The sequence below is a fragment of the Neolamprologus multifasciatus genome, chromosome 1 (genome assembly GCF_963576455.1).
Source record: "Neolamprologus multifasciatus chromosome 1, fNeoMul1.2, whole genome shotgun sequence".
NCBI lineage: Eukaryota > Metazoa > Chordata > Actinopteri > Cichliformes > Cichlidae > Neolamprologus > Neolamprologus multifasciatus.
The window spans coordinates 26527586-26546275 of NC_140439.1; the positions used below are offsets into that span (position 1 = coordinate 26527586).

Here is an 18690-nt window from a genome sequence, read left to right on the forward strand (position 1 = left end):
ATTCTGTTGGTTTTTGTTTTTTGCCCTTCTCCCCCGTCCCTCTTCTCAACTGTTTTTCTTCCCCTCTTTCTTTCTCCCTTTTCTTTCCCCCAGTCAAGTCTGTCCCGTATTCAGCAAGTGAAAATAAAATAAAGAATAAAAGGTGAATCAAATGGACCATTACGGCAAAGCTGGGATGGTCAATTTGGTAAAGAAAATCCGTTGGGCATCTTTCTTCGCCTTTAGACAATAATTCTGATGGCAAAAGAACCAAACGGGACAGGCAAAAAAAAAAAAAAAAAAAAAAAAAAAAAAAAAAGGAAATGGCTGCACTCTCTGACTAAAACAAGCCGCAACACTTATCTGCCCTTCAGGGCTGCTGTTCAGAGTTATGAAATTACTTCCTCATTGCTCTTCTTTGGAACTGTTGATCCGTTTCCACAGAAGCACACGTCATCGCCTTCAGCATGTTGTAGTTGTCAAAATAAAAACATAGTTACTTTTTAATATATGCAACTGAAAGAAACAACTTTATTCTGTATTTGGGTGATGTGAATCTTAATATCACAATTTTCTGTTGTATAAAACAGTTCAAATAAATGTGAATACTTCTGAGTTGTGTTTCCTTCGACGAGACAAAAAGGTTTGAATGATCCACAACAAGCTTTGTCTGCTGTGTGCTTTTGGTACACCAAAGTATAAGATTATATCTTATACATAATTGAATTGACCATAATGCAAAATACAATTGAAAAGTATATACCTTAAGTAGGATACATGTTATTTGTATTTTGGATCCCCATGTAGTAAATATGTGTACTTAAACATGACAGTGGACTAATGTAAACTAGTGTTTATGTGCTACTTAAAATAAAGACATCAAGCATTTATGGTGAGTCAAAGTCGCTATATTCTATACTACATAGTGCATATATATGTGTGTGTGTGTGTGTGTTCTGTATCCTATTGCTTCTGTGTGTATGTATATGTGTGTGTCTGTGCTCAGTATTAGTGGTGGGCGCATAGCTTTAAAAGAAATGTTCATGCTTAACTGAACTGTACTGAACATGTACACTAAAAAGTTGAGGCCCTGTTGCAACATGTAAGGGAACGTCACCATTACTACACCATTACTTCTGCTTCCACCTTGTGGTCTTAACATGAATAGATGCTATCTAGCAACTGTGCTGTGACTTAATAAAGCCAAAATAAAAAATATATTGACACTGACTTTCTGCAGCAGCTGACATATACAAAAATTCACATATCATACAAACATAATATATATTTACCTTTTCCCCCATGTTTATACAAGTTATTTTAAATTAACTGTAAACAACTGGTTAGTAAACCAGCATTTCTGTCTATATTCAAGTATTGGAAAAGGATTAAAAAAAACCTGTACAAGCAGCTTTACAACTCTCCTCCCACCTATAACCGCACTATTCCAATTCAACTACACTCGAAGCAAACAACATGCCGTATACAATATTTTCTGTAACAGGAAGAGCCTGTGTGGTAGACTATTGGAGGAGGAGCGGGATCGTGTTAACTGTGAGTCTTCTGATTGGAAGAACCAGCCAGGTAGGAAGGGTGTCCCAGCATAACCTCTGATTTAATCTGAGCTCCTAAGAAATTTTCTGTTATTGCTGAAACTCCTGCTTTTGTACTGACTACCTTTTCCACTCACCTGAAGCACAGACTGGAGCATGCAACAACAAGGCCGGCTCAGGCTGAGGCCGTGGCTGGAGGAACAGATTCAGTCTGGGAGGTATCCAGGAGTCAGCTGGCTGGACCAGGTAGATCACCTTCTTCCTACACACATATACAAATACAACTGGGGTTTAGAAAGTTTCCTATAGTTAAAATCACAGTAGGTAAACATAATAAGACATTTATTCTTAAATAATCCTAGGAATGATACAACAAATCACAGTTTATTTTCTTTATCATTCAACAGTCAGCACGAATCTTCCAGATCCCATGGAAACATGCTGCTCGCCATGGTTGGAGTATTGAGCGAGATGCTACCCTTTTCAGGAGCTGGGCCATGCATACAGGTAAGAGCAAAACACTGACACTACGTGATTTGTTTCATCTGATTGTTTCTCGGCTCAATTCAGACTGTTTTATTATCCATCTGTTGTACTGATCGCTCTTACTGATCAGAACAAAGTTCTTATGCTACATTTTTTCACTGCACGCTCGTGTTTCGATACAGAGCAACAAGAACTACACACAGAAACCACAGGAACATCCCACAAATAACTACCAAAATCAATCCCTGGGCCAGAATCTCAGCGCTTTATTCATATCAGCGTTGAACTATAAAGATATCTATTTGTTTTTACAGTAAATAGTAATAAAAATGATCATACACATGTCATGAAAGATTATCTTGGTAGGGGTCTATTGTGTCCTGGTATCTTGATAGTTTAAGAGGTAAGCCCTGTCTTCATAACTTCCCTGGTACAAGTCTGGTCAGGGATCTGTTAGGGAGCTGATATGCTCCCCTAAAAATATACATCTAACAAAAAATTGGGATAATTACTTTATTCGCAAAAACAAAAACAACAAAGTCATGGGAATGTTCAACACGGAATGTATTTTTTTAGGGTTACATACTTTAAAGAACAGATACAAAGTTTCTAAATGCTACTTAAAGGTACATACAAATATGTTTTCCCTGTTGTTGTTGGGGTTTTTGCCAAACGGAATATGAACATTTTGCATTGCAATCATTGTTTTAACGACCCTGATGAGATTTGCCTATAGACCGGTTTCTTCTGTTCTAGAAGTGTTTCCAGTGAAGAGCTCCACGGTTGTGTTGCTCAGTCTTTCTAGATCTACCACATTCCTGTTTACTTTCCAGCTAAGTGATGAGAGATTGACGGCAACTTCAAATAAAACAAGCCTTATCCAATCAAACATAGACATGGTCTCTTTAAGGGTAAATAGTTGGCACTACAAGCTGTTGCAATGACTTTAGGGATGTCAGTTCAGTTCATATAAGTCCCTTCTGTCGCTCTCCAGTTCCAAACTGAAGCATTCTAATACATGTTATCTTCCCAGATCATTTAACTGACATCTTCTCATGAGTAGTCTGATAACCTTCTTCTAGTAATTTAATACATAACACTGAGTAATTTTCCTCACTCCTTTTAGTGGATCACACAGTTTTCATAATTCACAGAATATAAAACATATATTTTTCATAGTCTTCTATCCCCACATTATTGTTTTGGTCAATGCACAGAGAAGCATAAGTGCATGTGCGCATGTGTTAAACATGTTTCCGTCTTGGGAAAGTTGTGATTTATGACTGCATCTGCATCATGGGAAAGCTCCAGTTCACTTGCTGTGAATGCTCTATGCGATCGAATTGCTGTCAAAGTACAACATTAAGGCTTAAAAAAAACAAGCTCTAAAAAAGAGACAAAACATATTCATGAACTGTCTGTGTAAAAACACGGTGTGAAATAAATACTAAATTGATTTGAACACAAACCATAAAAAGCTACATGGAGTTAATATCTTTAATAAAAAAAGGTCTTTGACATGAGACTTGTGGAAACCTTGATGAATGGGAGGTTTCAGTGGCCGCTGCCTGTGCCCCTTTAATTCCTGTTAGCCCTTGTCTGCTGTAAGTGATCCATAGTGGATCTTAAAGCTCCGGTGATTTTATTACCTTAACAGTTCTTTTCAGAAGGCTGGCTGAGAGCCAAGTTAAACTGTTGTGCTAAATTTGAGAAAGACGACCATAGACTGGATGAAGTCACCTGACAGCAGGGTTAATGATGAATGATGTTACCGATTCACCATTAAGCCTGGTCTGGCACCAGGTGATGGAGAATCTTGGTAACACTTCATGATATGGCCCGCGATTAAGGGTTTAGTTCTTTTGTAATTAAATGGAATTTCGAATGCTTAAACATGGGTACACTAGAATAAAGAGGTAACAGATCAAGGTTTTACAAACAAAGAAACAATTTTACTGTGAGTACATTTAAGTTCTGCATAAGTATCTTAATTATTTTGTAACTTGTTAATGATTTAGAGAGGAAAAAATGTATTTCCCCCCATCTTACACTTTTTGGGAGTGTCTTGCCTATCTTGCCTAACTTAAAGTTATTTTACAAAAAAGGAGATTTAAATGCTTGTAAGGGATAACAGTCCTTTTCGCAGTTTCTATTGGTAAAATAAAGAAGCATTTGAAAAACAAACCATCCATGCACATCAACACAATCAATATTAAATAAAGATGTAGCAAAAATAAGGATGTAAAAATCTTCTTTTTCTATGACTATCTTTAAGTATTTGTAGGTAAATATAATTAAATTGTAATGTTAAATAAAATACATTGAAATTCCAATCCAAACAGGGGACTTACGCCCTTAGTGGCATGTTGTGGTACAAATATGTGTTAAATGTGTGTAATAACACAATTTGGAAAAGCAGAACTAGGGAACAAGTCAAACATAATGCATACACTAGTTCTGATTTGATTACTTGTTGTTTTTTATTGACAGTTGGGCTAGTGTCATTACAAAGAGTTGAAACCAAAGGCTGTGATTTTCAAACTAATCAGTCAACCACTAACTAGTCTCTGAAGATTACCGTGTGGTCCTTTCCTTGGTACTACTTTAAGGCTTCAGGAATTTTGCAGTGCTTACGTTGATATGTGCTTTGTATTACTTCTTGTTCCCTTTATTCACTTTAATGAGAGGAAACCAAAAAGGGCATAGTGACATAGGTACACTGGTCAAACTACATCAGAATTTCCCTTTAAAAACCTTGTTTTGCTGGCCGCAGCTGTGTTTTTCTTCCCCATTTTTACTATACAAAAAGGACTTTATTCAGCAATCACATAAATAGAGATTGTACACATAAAGTCTATCTATGTACTGACAAGTGACTGAACTGGTTCAGGCAGAAGCAATGCTTATATATGCTTGGCTTACATTTGTTTCAGTATAGCTAACCTACCCTAGAAAAGGAAAAGAAAACAACAAATACAAAATAATTCACTCATAACACTAAAAAATATCTTCGTAAATCATTCTTTTGAAACCCAAAAATGAATTGCAGGATTAGTTCACATTTTTACCCCAACAAGATAAATATAATTGTTATTATCTAATTTCTAGCTTTTTGTACAGTGAAAATATAAATACCTCTCAAATCTTAGACTAAAAAATAATTGCACACAGTCTGAGATGGACTTTGATTTTGTTTTGAACCTAATATGCAACCTTTTAAAGAACCAAATCGTGAAAATCGTGAGATTTTAGAAACAGTGGATTGGTGGGACCACAGTAACTTAGCTTGTTAATAATTAGTATCTAAAAGTACATTTAAAGGTTGATCCCCACAGTTCCACACAATAAAAAATATTTGAGCATAATGGAGCAATTACCTATATCGGTTATTGCAGGGCCTTATAGTTTACATCCACTGTTTTATACAAAATTGGTAGCATTTTTTTTCTTTATTGCAGTCAGTGTGTTATTTCCACGTTCTTTTGTGTTCAATCAGAAACCAAGAAACTGCTACATGTACTACAATTTCTGTATCAGACTTGTAGTTCATTTTCCTTGTATTTCCTGTTGATTTACAAAATTTAATAAATGGAGTTTCCTTAATTATAAGACACATCTGACTATATTTTAAGGACTTCACACACTCCAAATTGTGATATTACTGTTAAGTATGTTAATAGGTGCAGCCACACCTTTAACCCTATTTAACAGTATAAAGAGTTTGGCTGTAGCTGCCTTCCATTGTTTTCTGGACTATTTTTCAGCCTCTATAATTATGCACGAGTATGAGTATGAGTATGATTATCTCTAGTAAATCACAAGGAAGCTGTGCCCTAAAGCGTATTCTGTTTTGTTGTCACTGTAACTGGGACCATGATTTTTAAAACAAATATTATGCTGTAACTAAGAAGCTGTGACACTTATAACTGAGGCCATCCATAGCCTAGTGAGAAGGATGTTTACTGAAGTCGCTTGTGAAATGAGTAGGATCAGTTTCTCATTGACTTCTTTTCGATTTGGCTACTTGCAACCGGATGAGTTGCCCCCTGTTGGCCATTAGAAATATCGCAAGTTTAGTAGACGTGCTTTTGCTGTGTGCAGCTTTTAAATAAAGTCTGTGGTTAAAACTATGCACACCGCAGACTTCCCTAGCTACGCACACCTGACCACAGTCTTTTTCTGACTTTATCATTAACCTTTCTGTATATGCTTCTTTAGGACGGTACCATCCAGGCAAAGATAAGCCAGATCCAAAGACATGGAAAGCAAATTTCCGCTGTGCCTTGAATTCTCTGCCTGACATCTGTGAGCTGCGAGAGCACAGCAAAAAGAGAGGCAGTAATGCCTACAGAGTCTACAGGATGCTGCCCAGCTCACAAACACAGAAACGCAGAAGAGGTAAGAAACAGACTTAAAGTGTATTTCCCAACTTTACCTGCAAACACTGGCCTCATGTTTCAGTCCTACTCTCTCTCCTCTCAGGGCTGCGGTTATTCGACCGACCCAGAGAAAGACAGACCAGTTTAGGTGAATGCACATCTAATGACATGCACAACACACAAATTTGGCAACCCACAACAACAAGGCCCATTACAGACATACCACAGAAGGTGGAAGCTGTTGCAGAGAACACATTTACCAGCACTCAAAGACAGGGTGAGATGCTTTGTCTTTAAAGTGTTCTGTTGGTGTTTTGGATGTAAGAGACACTTTGAAAAGATTGATGATGGTTCTTGTTGGTATGCAGGGATGTGGGACGCCAAACCAGTGGACCAGGAACAGAGTGAGGCCGTCTTTAAGGTACCATATCTTAAATATGCTAACTAATCAAACGCAAACCAACAGTTTTGGTATTCTTGCAAAAACATGCAGTTTTTCCTTAGGAAACGAAAAATAATTGCTATGTAATTGAACTACATCATATTTGACTTAACCGAGATCAGTTTCCTGGGAATTTCTTTTTGCTGCAGTTTTGATTCTGTATGTGCTGCTCTCCATATCTGTTTGACTAACTTTCAGTGTTTTGTTTCCTGCAGCTGATGGATCACTTAAACAACACTGACCTCTGGAACCAGACCGGGGAGCAGAGAGGATGGAGAACACACAATCTCTGGAACCACTGGCACTGTATGATGCTTATTTTATTTCTGCAAAGTATTATTAGTCCATAGTTAAATGAAATCTTAAATGTGAAAAAACATAACCCTTCTACTTCACAGTACTAAACTGCAGTACAGCATTTTACTGTATGTGGATTTAATGTAAACATTTACAATTATATTCAGTTTTATTCATATAGCGCCAAATCACAGCAACAGTTAAGGCACTTTGTATTGTAAGGTAAAGACCCTAGAATAATACAGAGAAGACAGAGAAATGCAATGTGGAAGAGAGCCTGAGATTAATAATAACTAATGGTTCAATTAAATTACATCGTGAAATGTTTTAATTTTACTCGGACAGAGTAAATGTAAACATGAACAGGAAGTGTGTTGTACTATATATTTTTGTATAAATATGGATTTTGGGGTGAGTAACACTGAGGGAAAGACTATGAGAATAACAAACAAACAAACACAGCTCTATTAGGTAGATGAGCGTTAAGCCTGGCAGATCAAATTCAATATATTATGTGTACATGTAACAATCTGTAAAAGTGGGATAAAATTAAATACATTAAAGGTGTGATAACAGCCATGATTGTTGCCATGACTGTGTGTTTATGTGCTGTTTTATGCTTCTCAGGTCTTGGTGATGATAACTCATATCCTCTGCACACAGAGAACTGCAGTGATCTATTTGGTCCAAACTACATCAAGGAACTTTCCGACTGGTCCACACATCAGCAACCACTGATGCCATAGCTGTGCACCCAAGAACTCCATCTACCTTCTTTTTGTGTTTACTTTGTGTGTGTTTTCTTTTAAGCTTTCTTGCTAACCTTCATCCGTTTCCCTCTTATTGTTTTTCTGATAAGCTAATTGCAGGAAATAGGAGAAATGCGAGAGGGCAGGGAACATTGCTCTGTCATCCTCTCTGCTGAGCATGCTGGGATGAAGATCCAGTTCCAAGCCAAGCTTTACCTCTGTCAACATTACTTATGTTTAGATTTGGTGCCTAACACTCACAGAAATGACACCAAGCTCGCAGATCTCATTTCATCGCAGTGCAGGATCAGTTTCTGTTCGCCTGTTTCAGTGAGCTTGACTGGATGTTTAGCCAGTAAATGAAGTGCAGAACAAATAACAATTTGTAGGTTTGTGTTTGTGAGTGGAGTTCAAATCTCACTTTACCTTCATTCACAGAAAGCTGACCCAATCTACAATACGGTGTATTCTATATCCTTGTCCATTTGTAATATGTGTGCAACTTCTACATTTGTAAATTAATTTTACTACCTTTTGAAAAAAAAAAATCCAACATGAAATACAAGTTTGTTTGTTTTTTGTATCTTTTTTAAGGCTATAGATTGTTCAGTGTGTTTTGTGTGTTTTAGTGAATATTACTGTTGTTTTTTGTGTATATTATTTGTCTATATATTACAATATATATATAAATAAACCTGCTTTTACAAAATACACAAATTACACAAGGGCATGAACTTGTCAGGATTCTTGACATCCTGTGTGTATATAAAAATAAATGCAAAAATACTGAATTTTAGTGTGTGATTAAAAAGCTGCCAAGTTTCTACTTTTTGATTTAGTTTTTTTTTTTTTTTTCACATTTATTGCACGTTGTTTACATCCTGAAATATGTGCGGAGTATGATAACTCATTGTGATTGACAAGCATCCAAAACCCAATCCTGTGATAACAAGGAGCAGATGTTACATTTCTATTTTTTTTAACATCTTCTTCACCTCATTCCTTGTTGTGTTAGGAGATATGAAACCATGTAACCAATGAATACAGCTTGAATCTTCTGATCTTATCTCGAAGTTGTAATCTTGAGCTTTTAAAGTTGTAGCTTTAAATCCTGATTAAGGCTTTAAATCTTTAATCTTGAGCACAGCTTTACATGTTGGAATTACTAAGCCAATATGCCATTTGTAAGAAAACGGGAGCTACTATGCATTAATTCAACATAAAACTAAAATTTCTGAAAACAGAGTTATCTAATTGCTATAACTGGCTAAAACCTAAAAACTTCAAACATATGCTTTTAACAAATACATTAGTGTTTTTAATTTACACGTCTTTTTAACAAAAGACATTCGGGTCTATCACAGCAGAACAAGCAGAGTGCAAATAACACTTCACAAGAGTGCAATAAAAATACCAGACATTGATAAAGTGAATCTGCTATCAAGGATTACTTGATAGCAGACATTGTATGCTATAGACATTGTATAGTTATTTATGGGTTGCCACAGCAGATCATCTACCTTCTTCACAGTCTTTCCCTTACATCCTCTTCTGCCACATCAAACCTCTGCATGTCGACCTGTGTTGATTCCTTTTTGCACATACTTGTTAGCTTCTTTGCCTGTTGTATCTAATATAAACCTTGACTTTCTAACTTTAGCTCCAAACCAAGGTCTCCCTCTGATGTGCTTATTTCTAATCTTGTCAATTCCCTTTTTCCAGTTCGGGATCACAGAGGGATGGAATCTATCCTAGTTATCGTGGGACCAAATGTGTCATACACTTTGGACAGATTACACATGGAGACAGAATCATAACCTCTCACATTCAATTAACCAATTACCATTTAACCCAACAAGAATGCCTTGGGACTGCTGGTGTAAGGTGCATGCAGGTGGAGAGAGAACATGCAAAGTCGCTACAGGCAGGCCTCAGCCAGCCAGCAGGTTTAGACTGAGAATCTTTAGCTGTGAGCTGTGAGTGCTAACCACTGCATCACATATAAAAGTTGATAATTGTTTTAAATATTTATGTATAAATATTTTAAAATTTGGGTAGTTTAACAGTTAGAACATTTAATAGAGCAATCTCTGGCTCATTTTGTCTAAACGGTGAAATATCTTTGGGCAACATATTGAACCCTGAGATGCCCTTGATGTATTCATCACAGTGTGAGTCTGCCTGTCAGTGTTAAACAAAGCGATAAGAAATAGATAAGTGCTACATAGTGTGTGCGTAATTGCGTGAATGAGACTTTGAGTGCTCAAAATTAGTTGCTATGTATCAGTATCATGCAAGCATTGGGGAATGTCAGCCACTAATTGCTCAACTTTTGTTAATAAGGTTCCTCTTTGCAGCATTCAACACTCAAATGTATTAACAATCTAAAAGTATATCCAAGTATGCTCCACGGGCAGTATTTCATTCTGGGGTGAGCACTCTTACTTTATATAAATCTAGTAGAATTTTACAGTAAAATTTTGTATTGTATTAAAAATGTATACTCTTTGTTACACTGATGCTTTCACTGCTTTCCTCTTAAAAATAAAAAGATTGAATACACAGTTGGTGAAACATCAACGTATAACATTTATTGGCTTATTCTGAAAATGCAATAAAGGAAAGATGATTTTCCCTTTAAAGTGAGAACTACACATTAGGCAGATTCTGAGGGTGGGCGGGGTGGGTGCGGGGGATTTTGCCAACTACACCTTTCCTGTAATATTATACAGAAATATATGAATCTGAGAAAGCGTGGATCCATCACTTTTATACATCATGTAATAACAGTGTCATCATAAAATAAGCCCTGTGACAGGAATCCAAACACAAAACTGTTAAGTCACATTCAAACAGTCCACTGGCACAGCCTGCTGGTCACATAATGTACTGCAATCCAAGTATGACATTCTACAGCATTTATCCCAGAGCTGAAAAACAAACAAAAAACACAAAACAAAAACGTGTACATGTATGTGGATCCATCTGCACATAGGAATAACTACAGAAACACAGATGTTTGTTACAATGTTTCAACCTGATGAATCTTAAATCTGTCCGGGGTTATGGGCAAAGTACTTGCAAGAAGTCTTAAGGCTGATAAAAGAAATTTGACAACATCAATTAAATGTATTCTATGATTTGAAGTACCAACATCAAAAGAGACGTTTTCTTTGTACCATAGAAATTTTGACAATAGCACTCATTTAACACCAATCTACATGCTCGACTTAATACATTCAACACATTTTGTCGCTGAAATAGTCAATCAATATGATGTACAAAGAGGATAAACAATGACATTTATTAGGTCCAGGCCTGCTGGTTTGCTCAGCACTTTTGATCTTTCTGCTTAGATTTTTTTTTTCTTAAGATGGACCCTAATTCAGAAATTTGGACAACACATAACAATTCCAAGGGGGGAAAAAAAAAAAAAAAAAGAAAAATCAAAAAGACATTCTAGTCTGATCACTGACATAACTGACAACTAGAATAACCAGGCAATAAGATCTGTTTTTATTTATTTTTCCCCAAATAGGAAATTTATGTGCTTGAAGGTTAAAAACACTGGCAAACTGTGAATAAAGTAATGTCCAAGATGGTCAGGTGGTGTGTTAATACTTTTAGTAAATTTTTTTTTAACAAAATAAGGTTATATGTAGCAATAATTCAAAACAGAAGCAACATAAGCTCAAACACTGCGACAAAGGTGGGTCACATGTGGCTGGAAGTCATTAAGCTGCATTTATCAGCTGTAACAGTCATGGCAGGCTAGTTTAAGAAAAAGGACAGCATCATCTGTGGCTAAATTAATTCTCTTCATCTTAAAAAAAACCCAAACAAAAACAAACACCCCCCCCCCCCCCCCGATGATAGGTAGGTGAACTAGATATGAGAATACTGCCGACTGTAACAGAACCCACTTTTGCTGCAGTGTTTGCGACATTCTGATTACTTCCAAGTTAAGGTCTAAAGTCTACTGTTGGTACACAAACCTTGAAAAACAAACAAACAAACAAACAAACAAATGAACAAACAAAAAAACAAAAGCATTTAAAAACATGAAATTGCAAAAATAAATAAAAGCTCAAACAAAGCATTAAAGCTGGGGGAGACACCATTTTTGGCATACGTAGGCAAAGGCTCCACAGTAACTATTCAGCATATTGTACTTTAATGTGCTCTGCAAGAAATTAGCCTTCTGCGCCGCCTCTAAGCTCTTCTATCAATCGAAAAATTTCGCCCACTGTGACAGACAATCAAGTCTTTTCAATTGGCTGACCTACAAATGTGCCTTCAGATGGTGGATTGATGACAGAAAAATCCACCAACAAGCAAAGGTATCGTTAAGTGAAGCTACATAAGAAGCAGTCACGTGGCAAACTTTGGTCAAGCCTATTTGTTCAAGAATCTAGCATAAAGAGGTTATTGACAAAACAGCAAAGAGCAAAGAGGAGAAAGGTGATCATTTAAAACGTTGCCTTTTCCAGATTTGTGCCTACTTCAGCTTTAAGCTTCCAAATCGCACTAGCAAAACAAATAACATGACTTCAGGAAGGCAGATTAGGAAGTTAATAGTTTATTAAAATCCTATATGGTTCAATCTAAATGAGTATAAAAAAAACAAACAAAAAACAGTTGAAATCAATGCTGAACTCCTAAGCAAGTGTGAGTGTACAATGTATGGTCCAGTGTACTCTACTCATTTCAAGTTTATTACAAAAACAGCAATCTTCAACCCTGAAAGCAACTCAGTATAATGAGTATTTCTCAGAATAAAACTTTGAACATGTTGCTTTTTTTTTTGCCTTGCTACCACTACCTGTCCTTTGATAAACCTCTGAGGATAAAGAAGGAAACTCAATGTTCCAATTTTCCAGCGTGGCCCAGCCACCATGAGGTCCGTTGTCAAATCAAGATAATAAATACAGGCATCCAAATTGGCTTCAACAGCAAGAATCTTTGAAATAAATTTTCCTCATGCATACACACAAGCATACGTCTGTCTGAGATTATGAGCTTTCTAAACCCTCTTCCCTACTCTTAAACAGTTTCTCTTTACAGTGCAACAGTATGGCAGCAAATGGATAGCAGTGCTTTCATTAAAAACAAAAAAACAAAACAAAAAAGGGAATGGAAAAATAAAAATATATACAACAACAAGGTAAAGCAGTAGTTTCATCTTTTGGTCCTGTGTCCTTTATGGACAGAACTGCTTTTTGAAAATTCTTCCTTATATGAACAACAGTAGTTTCCACAAGACTGAAGAGCTGTTGGAGGAAAAGGTGGAACAAATGTTAGGATTCGAGTTGCTTCTGATTGGAGGTGTACTTTTGTGTCTGTGTGCATTTGTCAGTGCCAATTTTAAAATCTTAATTTGTTTGGTCAAATTTACAGTCATCTGTGTTTTTCCCAGAAAGTATTTGATATGTTTGGGTTCGATCTGTCTTAGCACCTATGGCAACACTGTGTGGGAGTGCTTACAACCCCCCCCCCCCCCCCCCCCCGCCCCAAAAAAACCCCAAAAAAGCAACCCTGCAGATGTCTTAGGACAGTAGAGAGCTATAATTTTGCTAAAGTAAGGCTAATTTAAAAAAAAACTAAAAAAACAAAAAAGTATCATTCAGTAGAGTCAAGAGAAAAAAATTGTAATTTTTATATAATAATTTTTTTTTCTCCTTTTTAAATTGACCTTGGCACGATTACACTGTCATTACTCTGACAGCTGAGTCACGCTCACAAAGACAGTTTGAGAGGTAATCAGCAAAACAATACCATGCACAGTACAGTGTAAATATGTGCATTCATTGCATTTCTCCCATTTCCCCTCTAAGCCACATAAGGCAAGCCTGCAGTTGTGTGCAGGCTTGATTTGCCATCATTTGTTTTTGACAGTGCATGGGTGGAGCAAACTTTTGAGGTTTACAAGATAGTGTCAAAGTTCTCGTGACTGTTTCCATCACTGACTTATGGCTAGAGCCCCAAGTCTAGAATTTCACACATCCTATATTTCTAATCTATTATTTTAAAGAACTGGAAGAGCTAAACATGGTGTGGAAGACAGAGGAACAAGACAAATACTGCTTTTGCTAGGGAAAAAAACAAACAAACAAACAAAAAAAAAACAACACGAAAATTCACTCAAAAACAAACTTGACCTTTTATAAGTCGGCTCTGGCTGCATGAAAACAAGATGAAGCTGTGCTTGTGTGGCTTTGGGGTAGTGAAAAATCTGTGGTTAATGTCAGTTTCACTAAGGGATATCAGGACATCTCTCACCTCGTTACAACTGCGAACCTTCAGAACTCGTGTGCGCGTATCCTCCTTTAGATTTCATCTGGGCCTGAACTAGGTCGACCTATAGAAATATATAAATGTTAGCTGGCTGAAAACACATGTTTGAAAATTCAGTGAAAACAAACAAAAAACCAAAAACAAACTTACTGATGCCAAACCCAGGCCCATGTCCCCTGAGCCTACATGTGTGGTATGAACAAAGTTTGTCGGCTCCCCAATCATGGAGCGATCGATCCTTCGCCGCCGTTTCTGAAAAGTAGCAAAAATCTTTACTTAAATATTAATATCACACGTAGACTTACCATACTACACACATTAAAGCAAATATTACTATTACTGGGAACTAAGAAGAGCATGTGTGAATCAGAAACTAAACACTTATCAGTTTACGTTTTAAATCTTTGTTTGAAGTATAGTGGATCTGCACTGAGACAAAGGAAAAACTGATCATTTGTGTCATCTTATCTGTTAACAGATAGTTCACTACCAAAGTGATGAACTTTGAACTAGTGATGAAGTTTTACTGAATCTGTTTTGTCAATCCAGGGTTACTAAACCTACAACAAGGAAAAGTTTTGAATTTCTATGATGGACACTGATTAATCACACTCAGGCTGGAAAAACTAAACCTATGTGAATGCTTCACTGTAAAGATTCTCAAACTATTCTGTGGGCAAATAAGACAAATGTGGACAAACAGAAAAGAAAACAAACCTGCCAAAATGTGGAGTGCTATGTTTAGAGGGAAACAAAAGAGCACTGGCAAGCCGACACAAAACACCATCCATAAAAACATGGTGCAGAAAGAACAGTGGGATTTATGGTGGAGCAGAGTGAGCGTGTTAGCTGTCCACTCCGCTCCAGGGCCTGACTGTCTGTGCTACAAACAGTCTGTGGACAACTGTGGCTCATGTTGTTTTTGGTCTATGAGCCAAACATGAAGAAGAACGAAGTTATAAAACACAAAAGCTGAAGTGAAACCGAGTATTAAAAACAATGAAAACTGTCACTGCAGTCACTGTCTGTGCTTTTCATACATTATTTTTTGATCTTTGAAGTTTCTTAACGGGGATCTCCTATTCCCGTTGAACTCTGCTACTGCTCCCTTCTCTTTTCTGGCCCACTTATCAACCAGTCAACATTTGGCAGTCGCATACGTCATGCGATTCCAGCGAGACGCAGTCAGGATCTTGGAGGACTGCAAAGCAGTGTTTCTCGCGTGGGTGAAAACCCGTCTCCCCTCTCTGACTGAAAACTGACACATTTGCGAGGCTATAAATCCCGCTTATCTTGAGCTGCTTTTATAGCTCAGGTCCGCGACACCTTACATTCACAAAGGCAGCAATAAATTCATAACCGCATTACAAAACGTTACAGAACGATATCTGGGCAGCAGTCCTTGACCAAAAAGTTATGGCAGATCATGTGACAGCAAACAAGTAAATAAACGAAGGGTTTTTCTTGGTTTGTTTTTTTAAATGAAGAAAACTAGGTTTTGTAGTCTGGGTCTAAAACCAATTTAGATACTGTGACATGACCTAGATAGCTTCAATGTTAAGTCAAGATATCCCAGATATAGCAGATATAATAACAAATAGTTTTACAGTGAGGAATGATCCAAATTCCCTCCCAATCACTGTGCCCGTCTTATGAGCAGCTACAAGAAACTTCTGATTGAAGTTTTTGTTTTCTGAACTCAGAAGTTAATTTAAATTTTAAAGCCTTCCATGAGAACAATTACTTGGGGAGTTTAATACAAACAGGAAATGTACAAAGGTCTGCATGTTTTTGTCATTAACTGTGAATTAGTTGAGCAGTAAACCACATATGATGAGTAATCGATACATTACTCACGATCATTCCAAAGGACTCAACAACTTAGTCTTGCTGCGGCAGGACAGGGGTTATTATTGTGACATCAAACAGTTCCCTATTATAACCAGACTGTCTGTCTGCCAACAGATAACCTTTAGCAAATATATTTAAAGTTTTTTGCCAGGATGTGTTTAACTGGATGAATGCTACTTTGTTAATCTATATTCAAATTAAAAACTTTTAAAAACAAGACAGCTTAAATTAAATAAATCAGTTCTTCTTGCAAATTTCATACTCACAGGCTGTGGCTGCTCTGCAATGCAGCAACTGAAACAAACCCAGAACTCAGTCATTCTGAGGCCAACGAAGAAGCCGCAGCAGTTTCCTCTCTCTGCTCAGACGTCTCTACGCCCGTCTTCCTGTTCCGTGTTACCAGAACCACAAACACACGCCGGAAACTGATGACAGACACAGGCCGGTGGCTTCTTGGGGGTAAACTGTTGGCACGAAAAGTCTTGTCCCACTTCAGAGCACCACACACCTGCTGACACGTTAACAAAGGACAATAAAAAACACATTTCAATCAATTGCTGATATATTTTGATGTGTATCAGCAGCTTTCGGCTGCTCATGTTCCCCATAGATAATAGTTCCCTGGACTTACTTTTACAGGAAGCAACTTTTGATTAAAAACAATATTTAAAAATTCCTTTCTTGGAAGCTTGCCACTTTTTGTATGATACCATCTCGCATCTGATGAGGTAATCTACGGTTATTTTTAATCATACGTTTAAACTACTGTCAGACACACCTACTACATATGAGGCATGGTGAAACATTTACGTCAGAAGGTTAAAAACAGAAAGTTCACCATATTCAAATTTAACTTCTCTTGTAACAAATCTTAAGAAAAAGAAATGGGGCCAGAGTGTGGCCTCTATTTCAACAAGCTGTCCAGGGGATCACTGTCACTTTCCCTTTTGTGGTTAATCTCTGGTGGTAAATAACTTACTACCTGAATCCAACCTTGGGCTGTGAGGTTAAACGAACAGCCGGTGTTTCAGTTTTCAGAAGGCTGTTATTAGCTCCGACGCCTTGATAAGCTTTCCATTTTAATTAACATCTCTGTGGACTTGAAATCGTCTAGAGGCTTATTTCACTAATAGGGCAGCAGCACAGAAAATGTGGAGCACCATTTGGGAAAATAAATTTAAAATAAAAATACAACTGCCTTCACTGTACTGTACTTGTTCAAAATATACTTAATTGTATAATGAAGGAAAGAATGTTGGTGAATGTTGCTATACTGACAAATATCTTAGGGGAAAAAAAGTAGTTAAAAGGGATAAATGCTGTAAAATAACTTTTGGGATTATCACTAATTTGTTTACAATGATCAAAGAAAATGCAGTTAAACATATGATCCACAAAGTTATTATAGTTAATTAAAATTGGGTGTATATTTAAGTTTAAATTACATAAAATAATCTTAAAATCATCATCATCATCAGTCTTTGTCAAATTTAGTCAAGTGTGTCAACACAACTAGGGTGGGGAGGCTTTGTGTTTTGGATGACTCTCTCAATGTGAGCCAACTCCCTTTACAGAGTGTTGTGCTTGTATTGCAACTCCTCTCCAAATATCAGCCACAAAAGACTAAACTAACACTCAAAATAATTAATACCAAACATAAAAACATTATAAACAATAAAACGAGTAAACAAGTCGAACAAAACGATAAAAAAACCCCAAAAACAAAACAAACAAACAAACAAACAAAAAAAAAAAACACAACACAAAATAGGGCGATATAATCAAACAGTATTACCACATATTTCGAAATGTCAATCGTTTTTTTTTTTGGTCGATGCCTCAGAAAGACACAGTAGAAGGCCTTCTGGCTGTCAAACAAGAGGTGACCGGAGGATCAAATGATCTGCCAAAAGCGAAGTGCTCGCTGACGGAGTGTATTTCCCAGTCTGTAACACTGACTCTGCAGCTGACGCTATGCACTGCTGACACTCAGTGCAACTGAATCATATTATCAAGAGTCGTAAAATGAGCGCAGACGTGTTTAATTATGATTTTAACCACATCTGACATCCTTTAAGGATTACCAACTCTGCCGATGATCTTGGATTACTGGAACTTAATCGGTATTTACAAACAAATGAGCGTTATGTAACTTCGCCCCGCTGCGGCAAAGACGCTTTACATGACCAGTCTGAACACAGCTCGCAGCTGGGTGCAGTTCAACACATGTACTGCTGCTGTGCCGGGGCGTCGGCGTTGATTAGAACTGAACTGCTTTAGTAAATCGGAGTGTTAGCTCAACAACATGCTAATACAGCTAGCTCTCCAGCTAACGTTCACGGGCTCGACGATAGCCGCGCGTCTGTGTTTTTTTCCACTGACAGCTAGCTGTCGGAGCTAACTCAGCCCATTTTCGGAAGCTGTGACTTCAGTTGTTAAATTAAAACAAAAGCTGAAACAATTGCTGTTTTTCACAATTAGAACCAACTACTCTTTCAAGATTTCTTTGTGAATTGTAATTATTTAGTATGAGAAAACTTACCAGATGGCGACCGGTTTACCGGAGAAAAAAACACGTCCGTCCAACTGATCGCTAAAGGAGGCAAAAAACCAGGAACTGTGATCACTGTTACGTCACACAACTTCCGTTTTAAAGCATT

At 37.1% G+C, this 18690-nt stretch overlaps 2 protein-coding genes across 3 annotated transcripts; one reads left to right on the forward strand and one right to left on the reverse strand.

Moving 5' to 3' along the window:
• The first annotated feature begins 295 nt into the window (after positions 1-295).
• On the forward strand, positions 296-8604 carry irf1a (interferon regulatory factor 1a). Of its 2 annotated transcripts, none has more exons than XM_085158701.1 (7): positions 296-1778; positions 1940-2039; positions 6237-6416; positions 6501-6674; positions 6766-6818; positions 7055-7145; positions 7764-8604. In XM_085158701.1, exons 1-7 carry the CDS (start codon positions 1689-1691, stop codon positions 7880-7882), a joined length of 807 nt encoding a protein of 268 aa, XP_085014827.1. In that variant the 5' UTR covers positions 296-1688; the 3' UTR covers positions 7883-8604. The 2 variants fall into 2 exon arrangements, with proteins under 2 accessions (XP_085014827.1, XP_085014834.1); XM_085158708.1 differs by having other exon boundaries at positions 7800-8604.
• Positions 8605-10450: 1846 nt separating this feature from the next.
• cdc42se2 (CDC42 small effector 2) lies at positions 10451-18687 on the reverse strand. The gene is made up of 5 exons (XM_085158729.1): positions 18573-18687; positions 16297-16541; positions 14330-14431; positions 14165-14243; positions 10451-13155 (listed from the first exon to the last, which is right to left on the reverse strand). The coding sequence occupies exons 2-4, from the start codon at positions 16348-16350 to the stop codon at positions 14169-14171; spliced, it is 231 nt and encodes a 76-aa protein (XP_085014855.1). The 5' UTR covers positions 16351-16541; positions 18573-18687; the 3' UTR covers positions 10451-13155; positions 14165-14168.
• Between the last annotated feature and the right edge of the window lie 3 nt (positions 18688-18690).